At 46.3% G+C, this 13158-nt stretch overlaps 2 protein-coding genes across 3 annotated transcripts in view; one reads left to right on the top strand and one right to left on the bottom strand.

The window, feature by feature from the left end:
* DOCK1 (dedicator of cytokinesis 1) overlaps window positions 1-13158 on the bottom strand; it is a 540207-nt gene that overhangs the window by 295031 nt on the left and 232018 nt on the right. The gene's annotated exons all lie outside the window — the stretch shown is intronic.
* INSYN2 (inhibitory synaptic factor 2A) overlaps window positions 1-13158 on the top strand; it is a 38547-nt gene that overhangs the window by 21945 nt on the left and 3444 nt on the right. The window contains exon 2 of the mRNA XM_025396233.1: window positions 494-565. Within this exon, the coding sequence (XP_025252018.1) occupies window positions 494-565 (72 nt within the window). The remainder of the gene's footprint in view (window positions 1-493; window positions 566-13158) is intronic.

Raw genomic sequence — 13158 nt, 5'->3', positions numbered from 1 at the left:
TTTTCAAGCACTTAAAAATGTAAAATCCATTCTTAGTTTGCTGGACAAAACCAGGCCCCAGCAGGATTTGGCCTGCAGGCCGCACTTAGCCAGTCCCGGTTCTAGCAGGACAGGTGGGGGTTGAGCAAACATAAGCCATGGAGTCAGCATATGTATCTGTGGTTGGTTTTTCCTCAAAGTTTCTTCAAAACACCATAAATCTGCATTGAAACATCTGAAATTCCCTGTGCTTATAACAAAATTATATTATTTACTTCATCCAGGAGCGTATGTTCACTTCTAAATTTAATTTAAATACCATCTTAGCTGTAGTGTTGCATTGGTTCTGTACAAGGAAAGCAGAGACAGGAGCAAACTGGGAAACATGCATTAATCAATTTCCATGACCATGATGAGCTTGGCATTGGGAAGGCATCTGATTTGAGGCATCTGCTCTATAAAGCCAGTGACCCCCAGCCACCGCTTGTAATGCTCTCCTGTTCTTATCTTGTAGGCTTTCATATCGGACGGGGCAAGACACAGCTAATTGTGACACATGCAGGAACAGTGCATGTATTATCTATAGGTATGTTAACGTTCTCCTCTTCCCACTTTCTTATTATGAGTGACAAATGATGTTTACCCACAAATGCAAGAACAATCTGGGGCCATGCTGGGATGATTCTATCAGACAAAAAGGGAAGGACCTTACTTGATTGTAATTCTAAGCTACCTCCAAATACTCCACCCCAAGTATAGAACCATGGGATGTGGGAGAGCTTGAACCCATTTATCTTGCAAATGTATCTTAGTGGTTTCAAGAATTGGTATAAGTTTGATGGCTTGCTCCCTTGGAACCGATAGCCATGAGCCCTGGGCTGTGTGTTCTGGAAAGGTTGTAAAATACAGTCCCTTCAGAGGGTATAGATCAAAGGCTTGAAACCACACCATATGTGCTAGGAATACCATGGGAAGACCTGGGCTGCTCACACCAAATGTGGAATTTTATTTCCTGGGAACTCTCAAGGATTGTGCCGCTTGCCTGTCTCCGGGCAGAATCCCCTCTCCAGAGCCCCTACAGCTGTTCTTGTGGTTTTTAATTTGTTGTTTGTATGACTGACATCAACAAGAATACAGCAGAAACTCCCAACAGGAAGAAGCTGTGTTTGGCTTTCATCAGTAATTTAGGATTTTAAGATATAGTCAAAACCTTCAGAAGGATTGCTATCCTTTTTTCTTTTCTTTTTGCAAATGTAATTTTTCACAAACAAAATATAAAAGTAGTGAGAAATGTTATAAGTTCTTTTTTTTAAAGTTTAGACTGGAGAATAATTTTAGTGATCCACCAAATTATCAAAAAACAATTATCAAACCAAACACCCTCTAAAAAGTTACTCAAAGTTACTGTCCTCTACATTAAGAACACAGACATGGGGAGAGCAGAGGCTTGAGGTTACACAATCTTGAACCCATCAGGGTTCTCCCCCAAGGGAAAGCCTAGATCTGGCCATCTACGACTCCGATCCAGACAGAGCATACCAGCCTCCGGCCCAGGTTCCTTAAAAGCAAAAGCGAAGTTGGGTCACCTGGAGACCTTGTGTCGGAGGAGGCAGAAGAAACCACAGATAGAGATGGGCACCGAAGTCCACATTAGCACATTCCTTAACCGCAGAGGTGCTCAATCAGTGGGCCATTTGCAAAGTCTGGAAGAAGACGTTTTCAGTTGCCCACAGCTGAGGAGCTGCTGCTGGTTATCTAGCAGGTAGAGGCCAGGAATGCTGCTGACATCCTATGCTGCCTGCACAGGGCAGCCCCCCAACCAAGAGCCATCCAGTCCCAAACGTCAGTAGTACTGAGGCTGAAAAAGCCTACCTTACAGAAACCACGCCCACCTTAGAGTGTTGTAAGAGGCACACACAAACTGGTAAGGCCTCCTGGCAGAAGGAAGGGAGGAGGGGCCCCTGCAGCAGCCTGGCATGGCACACCAAGCTGCTGACTGTTCTTGGCAGTTGCCAATGAGGAGGTTAAAATGAGGCATCCATGCAGGTCTTTTCTTCAACAATTCCTCCAAATTAGAAACTCAATGATAGCAACAGATCAGAGAAGTTTGCTTAATGGGGAACTTTTCCCTCCACTCATATTGCAAAAGAGAATTTTGAATCAACAATGAAGGGTTATAATGCTGACCCAAAACTATCCTTCACCAATATCAGTACGTTAGGAAGTGTAGAGTGCAGATGACCCAGCGTATACTCCAAGTTCAGCTTCTGTCACTTTGGGAGCTAAAGTTCATACTGTCTTTAACGCAACCAAGCAACAGTGAGTCAAGACATCCAGGGTAGGTTCAGAGAATGAGCTGTTCAGCCTAAACCTACGTAATATTCTGGGGGTGATCGGAAAAAAAAAAAAAAAAATATATATATATATATATATATAAACACTGTCTAACGTAACTGAAATAATATAAATGAATTTAGCTCTAAATCCAGAACTCACTCCTATAAAAAGTGATATTAAAAGTGACTGAGTAAGTGTCTGAAGGGCAGAAATCTGTCTTTTCAGGAATTACTCAAGTGGTCACTGTTTTGAACTGGCTCAACCACCACTCTACATGAATCCCAATACATCAGCCACTGGTCCACTTGCTAAAAGAACTGGGAGTGACCAAGCACCACAGGAATTTGCCAAGATTTAGGAAGACTCACTAGGTAGAGGATGAGGCACTGTGATTGCTCTGATTATCTCATATGAACAAGGCAAATGCATGACTACTCACTGAGAATTTTACTGCAGATGCAATTTTACAGACGGGTGATTTTGGTGGCATCCTCAGAAACTGAACAGAGATGTGGCCCTCGATAGCCAGCAGACCCAACTGTCACCCCCTTATAAATGGGAGAAGCATCCTGGAAGAGGTAGTGTTTGAGGAAAAGTGGAATTTTAGATCTTTCTTTCCTGATTTTTAAAATCACTCCCTTTGGAGTGATCACAATGACAAAACATCCCTACAACAGCCAAACTTCTGCTGCAAACAGAAGTTACCCTGGAAGGCTTTTGGTCCCAGGACGTCTGCAGAGTAATATTTCGGCTGGATTCCCACTGCCTCCCAAAGCCTTTATTTCATTGAGTCCTGTCAATGAAACAAACTAGTGTGAAACTCAAGAACTGAACCAGTATTCAAATAAAGACTGCACTATGATTACCAAGTTGAACATAGAGAGCTCATCAAATGCTGCTTCCTAAATTCCCTATCATGTTAGAACGGAAATAATTAAAGTTTAACAATGACTCTTAAGGTGGTTATTATGTTGGATAAGAGTTTTCTGAGGTCTGTAGGAAGAGATGATAATGGGAGTGAGAGCTCACTTCTGGTCCATTAATTGAAAAATCAATCAACAGGGAAATCATAAAAAAATGACATGTACCTAACTTAAACATGTTATTTTCATTTGAATCGCATGAATTGAAATCTCACATTTAAATGATTTCAAGTTAGGGCAGCCTTCAGAGGTGAGGCCCAGATGTTTTCGTTGAATGTGGGCACCCCCACTACAGTTCCAAGTTATCCACCATGAGTCACACCGATTTTCCTGTCTTTAAAGTGGAGCAAAGGTGGCAGAATCTGAGATCAGAATCCTTCTGAATCCATACTTGGCCTGTCCCTACCTTTTCCATTGAATATTTTGTGGTAGCCCGCTCTTTCCAAAGCATTGAACTCACAGCAATGACTATCTTCTCATGCCTTATTGGTTCGCATGACATTCAATAATCACATCATTTCAATAGTGGGTACTAACTGTATAAACAGGTCCAGGAACAAATCTAGCATCCTCTTGGTAAGCATGAAACTTGAGAAGTAAGAACAGAGAGTCACAGGACAAAGACTGAGAAGTCAGTCGGTTAAGGGTGCCAACATCATGGGTGCACCACTTACAGCGTGAAAGGCCAGGGCCATGTGGTTAATCTACTATGTCAGCTAAGAGGGCCTATGTAATCCTATCTGACTACCAAACACTGGTATACTAGGAGGAACAGATACTTGGACTGGCTGTGGGAAGCCTCAGGTCTGTCTGATTCTGCCCCGGAGGCTGAGCGCTGCTGATACACAGGGACAGGTAACTTCCCTCAGGGTCCCACTGAGCAAAGAGAAAGGGGAGGGTAAGCAATGGGGACTGAGCTGGATGACTTCGCAGCTTGCGGTCAGTCCGGTGAGTCAACCCCCAAATGTCAGAAGCTTAAGAATAGAAGTTTCTTTGGTAGAAAACTGTTCAAAACCCAGTGAGTCCTTGAGCAGGAAGAATCACCTATTCAGGTGACCCAGTAGCAGTGCACATGGGGGGCCACAGCATCGCGGAAGTATAGACTCCCAGTGAGCCAGAGGGTGTCTCCAAATTTCAGAGGCTTTACAAATCTAAGTCCATGTCTTGTTCTCACATGAAAACTTACAGGCAAGTCCTCCTTCAATTCCTGCATACGAATCTGTAGAGATACAACCCCAGCAGCAGGGGAAAGTGTAGCTCAGGTCACAGTCCCTGCGGTCGGGTCAAAGCCTGGCTCTTAGTTGCAAGGGCCTCAATCCGGGAACTCAGGAACTTTGCTGTGAGTCCCTACACCACCATTACAACCCACTTCTCCATGTGCACCATGGGATGCCTGGAACACCCTGGGATTGGGTAGCTTAAAGGAATTTCAAAATAAATCTTAAAATGTCACATGACTGTGGTTGTCCCAGAGGCTTGAGAACAGGTGGGGCCATCACAGCTGCCAGTGTTCACACATTGTAATTTGTCATACCCTGCTTTCTGGAAGGCCAAAAGCCCTGGAGGGCAATGAATTTGACCCTGCCTGTCTTGCATTTAAACACTGCTTTTCACTCGAAATCCAATTACCCTCTCCGAGCAGCATAGCTGTCCACCGTGTTTCCAGTAATGCCTGGCCCAGGGAGATGAAGAGGATACTGTGTTCAAGACCTGGCTGCCTGGGGCTTTAGCAGCACAGCCCTGTAATAAATGTGTACCTTTGCCATGGGAGACGGTACATATTTCTCTATGAAAAATAATTCTGTCATGAAAATATAGAGGACTAGGAAAAAGCATCAAAAGGACAAAAGGTCTTGATGCAATTTCAGGGAGAAAAAAAACCCACCAGTACGACAAGCGAAAGGTGAGACACATCAGCCCGTGAGAGCCTGCCACGTACTTGCAAGGTTAGGGCTGAGCTTCTGCCCTCTCTCTTGGGTGGGGTGTCTGTTCAGTCTCCAGGTCCTCTGGGGTTGCACTAAGGCATCATCGAGGTCCCTTCCAGATCTGAAATCCCAGGAACTGCTTCTTACAATTATGCAAGGGATGGAACTATGGGCTTCCAGAGACAATGCACAGAAGGGTAAAAATGTGGAGAGTCACAAGGCATTTCTCAGCTGGAAAACACCTCTCCCTTATTGGCAAATCTACTGACTCAGAGCTGAGTAACCTTCTTCGGCAGAGGATTGATGGGCTTCCTCCTAGACCACTGAAACTCCAAGTACCAAAAGTGGTATTTTTGACAAATTTTGAGATGGTTGACACAGCTGCATTGTTTTCTAAGATGACAGGCGTCCCTTCGGTTGTGATCTAGACCAATTGTGCTACTCTAATTAAAACCATCTCAGCATGAAAGAAGATTAAAAGAGATTCCGGCTTCCGTTTTCTTTAGTAAAACTTTTCTGGCTTATCTTCCATATTGCTTGTCAAAATATGCTGTAATTATTTCAGAAAATGTTTTATGGATAAATTACTAATATAATCTTTGCTCATAAGCAGTTGAAATTTCTTCTCTCCAGCCCTATTTTGGTAATTCTTTTGTCAGACTAATCTGATGAGTCACACCACTGATGATTCACCTTTTGTTCAGATGTGGTTTCAGAAAGGAACAATGACACATATCATTGCAAACCAGCCATTCTCTCCTTTGCTGAAATGGTTAATTTGTAAAATAGTACTGCAACAAAATGGCCTGAATTCTAATTTGTACATTTTCATGAAAATAACATGGACCAACTGCAATCCAAAGGCTTTTGGAGATGCAAGCAATATTTAAAAGATAACAGGAATTCTGACTCAGATTCATTAAACAGCATCTTTCCCAGAATTTAGAATCTTCTTGTAAAATGGTAGAATTCCTACCATTAGTTCCAAGCCCTGAGTGACCACATCCTCCTGGAGCACGCCGTGCCTGCTTCATTTCTGGATCATCACAGCCACCACAAAAAGTGGCCTCGAGGGACACTAATAATTCTGCAGTGGATCAATGAGTGGGCTTGGAACCTGACTGGTTGGGAATGCCATAAGGCTCCATGCCACTCGTCTGACACCACAGAGAGGAGGAGCTTGTGAAATGCCTTGCTGTGTATGCCATGCTTTCACCATTTGATATGATGGTCAAGGACAGGTGGAATTTTTTTTTTCTTTTTTTTTTTTTTGAGACAGGGTCTCGCTCTGTTGCCCAGGCCGGAGTGCAGTGGTGCAATCTCAGCTCACTGCAACCTCCGCCTCCTGGGTGGAAGCAATTCTTCTGCCTCAGCCTCCCGAGCAGCTGGGACTACGTGCGTGCACCACCATGCCTGGCTAATTTTTGTATTTTTAGTAGAGATGGGGTTTCACCATATTGGCCAGGCTGTTCTCAAACTCCTGACCTCGTGATCCACCCGCCTCAACTTCCCAAAGTGCTGGGATTACAGGCATGAGCCACCACGCCTGGCCAAGGACAGGTGGAATTTTAAATAACCACTTTGATAAAAATGTCTTAGCCCTTTCCATTTGGGGTCCTAATGGGCATTAATTGAACAGGCGTTTTTCAAGGGACCTCCTAAGAGACAAGCTCTGCACCAGGCACTGGGAGACTGGGAGGAGTGTGAAGCTGCTGCAGACAACTCCATGCATGCCCCTTGCCCTGGGACCCTGGGATGAGGGTCAGGACAGAGCTGTGGTGAGAGGAAGCCCTCTGTACTGAAGGTGGGAACCACAGGTGCAGGACGTAAAAGGCAGGTGAGGAGGAGGTTAAGGAAGCCAGGGTGCCCGACCTGGCAAAGCAGACTCCAAAGAAAAGATAATCGTGGAGGGAGGCCAGGTTAGGGAGGATTTGGATGGTCTCTCTAGAGCCCTCCAGGCTACAGAGTTAGGAACAACTGGCAGGAAGTAGGAGGAGAAACAGCCAGCGCATCCCCAAGGATGGACGGGAAACCTCACGACCCGTGAACACGCCCCCTTACAGCAGCTGGAGAACATCCCAGTCCATCACAATTTTTGACAGCTTCTCAAGCAGGAAGCTCCCAAAGAGGGCAAGTGCCTTCCCCAAATGACTGGAGGATTTCAGGAAAGATGAGGAAAATATCTAGTATTATGAGATTAAATGAAGAATTCACAGAAGTGATGGGCTGCATTTTCTCACATCATCCTTGGTAATTTATTGCAACACCAATAAGACCACAAAACAGAGGGTGCAAAGAGTTCTAGATAAAATCACGCACACTGGCACTTCACTGATTCTGAGTGTATTGCAAAAAGCAAGCTGGTCAGGGTAGTGCACGATCAAGACAGCCGGCAGAACCGGGCGCCTCCTGACTAATGAAGTCCTATTGTTACGAGTGGTAATTGCATTTGTATGCAGAATCCGTGCCAATTCCAGCCTGTCCGGAGCCCACTTGGAGTGGAGTCTCTGCAGCCTTTGTCATTCAGCGATTATCTCTTTATGGAAGTGCCCTTTCCAGCCCTGCTTCAGAGACCACCACTTGTGCATATTAAGTTCTTTAGCAGCATGAACTGAGGTGGGTGGAGTTTCCCTTTTGCCTAATGTTTAGCGCTCCATTTCTAGTATTTACCGTGAGTGACAGGGTGGGAAGATGATGAAAGGAATCCCTGAATGACACCTTACACAATGTTATTCTGGGTAAGGAAATATTTTTGTTTAATGAAGTCACGAAAAAAGAATGATTTTGACAGACCTCAAAATTCTTCTTGAAAATTCCCAAAGCTAATAATCCAAGTTTTTTCTTTTCTATTTGAAATCTAAAAATATATTATTTATATCCCTCGCATATGTATGGATTTAGGTTTAGTCATTTTTACTAATGTTTAATAACACCTTAATTCTCTTATTTAGATGCTATAAAACTCGTTACAGCCGTAAAACTGAAAACTGATTAGCCATCTCAACATATTATTTGTGGAACAATTCGTTAAAATTTATTAGCAGAGAAAGGCTAATTATACTGATAGTCGCAGCCTTTGGTTATACCCCAAGGTCAAAGTTAAGGAGGCATTTACCAATGTCCAAAATAGCATGAGGGGGCTGCGCTGTCAGTTGCATGGGAAGATAAAGATAATTCAGTTTTAGAGGAGTATGGAGATTTTTCTGGGGCTCAATACAGGATGCAGTCCTGGTCACGATGTCCCAGGCTAGGTCATAGGAAATTCCATGGGGAATAGAGTGACTAGGGAATTCAGCGGTGCGGGATCCCCGGGGCAGGCTCTTCCTCAGAGAGGCGTCTTGAAAGAACCTGTTTGAGAAGGGACCTCCTGCAGGAATGCGCAGGCTGACGTTTAGAACGGTCACTGGTGACACCAGACGACACACACAAGCAGCCAATGGTTTCCGTGTGTGATGAGAACTATCACTGCTGCATTTAGTGGAGGTGACGCTCTCAGTGGGTTTCAGGATGGAATGGGAGCTCCTGACCACATCTAAGAACAAGGGTTCCAGGCTGGTGGCCCAGGGAGGCAGGGTGGCTTTGTAGCCTTCCCTCCAACACTGGGAGCCCGGGACGTCACCCGTCTCTCTAGACAGACGCACTCCCATCTTCGAAAGGAGATGGGCAGGCAAGGTGATGGTCCTGGTCATGGGAGCCCACTCAGGGTTGGGTTGGCCATGAGGGACTCACAGCAACCAGCTTAGAACAGGAGGACAACAGCCCTGCCTTTTCAAGGCAGTTATAACACAGTTTCTGACAAAAGTCGGAAAACTGGCTGCTCTTCACTGAGGTCAGGAACAGCAGTGTACTGCAGGCTACGTCTAAGAAGGGACTGACCCCTCGGATTATCACAACCCATCTTCCTGGCTTCCTAGGGGGATGGCATAAGATATGCTTCCTAGACACATGGCAGTGCTGTTAGTCATGGGGTGACTTTCCTCGTGGAGAACTTACGATGGGCAGAGGCTTTCCAAATGACTTGGGTCTGCCTCTGCTCCTCGGTGACACTATCTATGGGATGCCAGGTTCTCCAACCCCTGTGCATCTGACCTGCCCTCAGACCCAGGCACCTAGATGAGGCTTAGGCCCCAGAGCCACAGGTGCACTGCAGAGAGTGCCGCAGGTAGGGTGGGCACCTAGGATGAGCTTCAGTCAAGCAAGGCCTCCAGTATGGTCAGGGAAAACATCCAAGATGCATTCAGAAAGCTCAGCTCATCGTCTATCACTTTGGATCCTTTGTAGTAAAATATATGGCTAGGGTATCTGGCTAATGCTCTTTTAAAAAAACTATAATCATAATTGCTTGTTCATAGCATACCAGGAAAAGGGGACAGATCTTATAGTTTGAGTGTCAATATCATGGATGAGCCATTTATTCTGATATTTTAAGCCCTACAGTGATACCATAAACATTGATTGAGGCACCTACTATGTAAAATAGTGGTAAAGGAAGGATACGAAGTTACAGTGAATCATTTCTATGTTTGAAGTGTTGAAAAGCTAGTAACTACAAATCACTGATATTTTAAACTATTAGGATGAGATCCATGCATAATATATATAATATAGGTACATAATATAGGAATAGTATATAACAAAGTATACAGACAGAATAAATAGAATTATACAAATGTATATATTTTAAATGAAAACAGAAAATAGGGCAGCAGCACTTTGCTGAGATTAGAAGTGAGGGGATTTGGTTCAGTTCATCAGTTTATTGCAATTCAACAAACAAATAGAGCAGGTTCGGAGCCGGCACTGCGTTCAATACACTGCGGACAAAAGATGAATTTAAACATGGTCCATCCCTCTGACTTCCCAGACCTGGGGAAAACAGCTGTGATCCCACAGCAGACAGGCTCTTGTAGAAACCTGGAGACAATGCTGCCAGAGCGGTAACTCATCCCGGAGGTGTGTGGATGAGGGAGGAAGGAGGGTGGACTTCGTTATTCTAGAAAATCCACAGAAAGAAGGGGTGATGTGTCACCTAGGTTTTCAAGGGTAAGCAGGGATTTGAGAAGGAGTTTGCCAGTCTTCCTAAGGTGACTCTGGTAACTGGAGTGGGAGAGAATACAGACTGAGGGAGACTAAGCTGTTCCGATGGCCAAGGAGAAAACTGCTGGAGTTCTGGACTAGAGCAGCGGAAGGTGGGTGGAAAGGGTGTTTTGAGGGTAAATCCACTCGACCCAGGGATGCAGAGGCAGGAGGAGCAAGTCGAGCTAGATTCCAGGGTCTGCAGTCGTCCGGGGCAGTGAATGGGGGCTGCAGGCTGAGTCTGGAAGGACAGAGATGCAGGCAGGGGGAAAGATCTGGTTCTGGACATGCTGGCTTTCCAGGGCCCTTTAGATATGCACACGGAGATGTGTTCAGAAGAGAACAACAAATATTTGGGGTCCTGGTTCTTATATAGCCTGGAGAGGGGGCCAGGGTCACATCCATAAACCAAGGCCCAGAAAGGACTTGCCTAAATTCACCTCTCATACAAGGGGGAAAGTGAAACCTGGGATTGGGACCCCAACTTTCAGCTTCCTCTGGACAATGCTGGTGTTGCCCATGGCGCTCACATAAAACTGGCCAAGTTGGCACCAACGTCAGTTGACATAAATGGTTGTGCTTTGGGGACATGGCTGGTCCTATCCAAAGCTACACAATAAAAGCCAGCCCATATCCCAGTTCGCCTGCCCTCCTGGGCCTCGGCCTTGTTCCAGGAGACCCCTGTGTGAAGTGGGAGCACATCTCGGCCATCACTTCACAGCCAAGCACACTCAGGTCCCCAAGGTGAGGTGATTTAGCCACAGAGGCAGAGCGTGAGTCAGCGCAGAGCCACAGTTAGTACTGGGGAGACTCCGAGATCTAATTCAAAGAGAATGAAAGGCAGAGGCCTCTGACCTGCTGGCCACCGAGCCACACGGCCCTGTCGAGGCTGGAGACCCCAAAGACTAAGGGTTTTCTTCCCTTCCAGAAAACAAGCAAGCTCCAGGGCACCAGACTGTCCTGCTTTTAACTCTTAACTGATACACACAGGCGACTGGAGAAGGCAACTTTAAAAACGTGTTCCTCTTAAATTATCTTGAGGATTCAGTGACAGCTTGCTAAAGAAACTGTGGCAGGGCCTGAGTATTTATAGGAGCATGAGACAAACAGAGAATAAGCTGGAGAGAGAAGCAAGAAGGATGCCGCTCTGCAAAATCGCATGCGGCAGCGGGGAGAAGTGTTACTACAAAGCCTAGCACAGTCTCTGGGAAGAAAATAAAGCTTGGGTGCAGGCTGGAGAGCAGCCTGAGATGTAGGGCAGATTCTTCTTTCTTTGGAAATGTACAGAATAATCATGTTGTAAGAAAGTTCCCACACTTAAAACTTTCATTTTGAAAAGGGAAAGACCAACCAAGAAATTAAATCTCTCAGTTGCTTTAATCATGCATCACAGGGCGTTGCCAAGAGCACAGCGAGGGCGACACAGCCCCAGGCCACCGAGTGTTTGGGTGGATGATTCCCTTATCTGGAGGGAGAATGGAGGTGCAGGCAGGGAGAGGGCTACAAAGGTAAATCCCTACAGTCCCCAGGGATTCGTGTCTTGTCAACATCCCCAGCCGTCCAGGGATCTTCCCTTCTCACCCAGCGAACTCTGCAGCCTGTGTTTGAGGTGTTTGTAGGACAGAACACCCCGCACAGGTAAGGCTGGCCTGGCTCCAGCTGCTTCAGACTCATGCTTTGAATCTCAAGAATCAGGACTCTTTGCAGGTTGCCGCTTCTCCCCAGGAGTAAGAATTCCTCATGACAGGGACACTCCCCCGCCCATGCATGACCAACACCAGATCCCTCCAGCAGGAGGCAGCAGCACCACCCTCGGCTTCTGGCCTCCTGAGCTGCTGGAGAGAGGCCTGGGGGGTTTCAGGGGGGCTGTGCAAAGCCACAGCCAGAGTCCTGAGAAACCACAACAAGGTTTGGAGCCCAGGCTTCCCATGTGCCTGTGTGGCTACAGAATGAGCCCCTGCGCTGGAGCCGCCCTGGGAAAGCAGGTCCACACAGCATGTCTGGAGACCTGGGACCATGATGGTGCTCAGAACAAACATCGCCCAGAAAACATCGGGCTAGACCTCCACCTTCTATCCACAGAAAAGTGAAAAGGGGATAAAGTGACACTCAGGCTCCCCCTTAGCACAGTGACAGTGGCAGCTGGTCACTCACAAGCAGACCCCGCTGGCCGCACCCATCCTATCCAAGATCTTACTGTAGAATCCTAGAAGACGGGAAGGAGGGGACCGTGGCATGGGAGCCAGGCTCCAAAAAGATCCTGGAGTGTGTCTTGCAGAAACTGTTTCAGGATCTTCGATAAGTTCTGACAGAATGGAACCAGGCCACAGACTCCATCTGGAGTGGTCCTGACGCTGCCTCCAGGCAGAGCTCTATTTGTTTGTGGCAAGGAAGGTGTCTCATTGTGGGAGAACGCAACGTAATTTTTGGCCAAAATAAAGCAGTCCTGGGCAACTGGGACTAAAAGTGAGGTAGAATTTGCCTTTTTTTTTTTTTTTCTTCAAGACAGAGTCTCACTTTGTTGCCCAGTGTGGAGGCAACCTCTGCCTCCCGAGTAGCTGGGATTCCAGACATGCACCATTACATCCAGCTAAATTTTGTATTTTTAGTAGAGATGGGGTTTCACTATGTCAGCCAGGCTGGTCTCGAACTCCTGATCCAAAGTGACCCGCCTCCCTCGGCCTCCCAAAGCGCCAGGATTACAGGCGTGAGCCACCGTGCCTGGCCAGAATTTGCCTTTTAAGACTCTGTTCTCATTCATTAATTCTAGCAATATTACTTAGGCAACTGCCAGGACCCAGCCCCTGCTGCAGTTGCTGGGAACAGAAAGAGGATGACGGCATGGCATCCCCTGGTTATGGTGCCTGCATTCGAGAAGATGCATTTAGGAAGATGAAGGCAAGTAATATGGGAACACA

The sequence above is a fragment of the Theropithecus gelada genome, chromosome 9, assembly GCF_003255815.1.
Source record: "Theropithecus gelada isolate Dixy chromosome 9, Tgel_1.0, whole genome shotgun sequence".
Classification (NCBI taxonomy): domain Eukaryota; kingdom Metazoa; phylum Chordata; class Mammalia; order Primates; family Cercopithecidae; genus Theropithecus; species Theropithecus gelada.
Note: the sequence above shows the minus strand (reverse complement) of the source record. Positions and strands in the feature narration are given on the sequence as shown.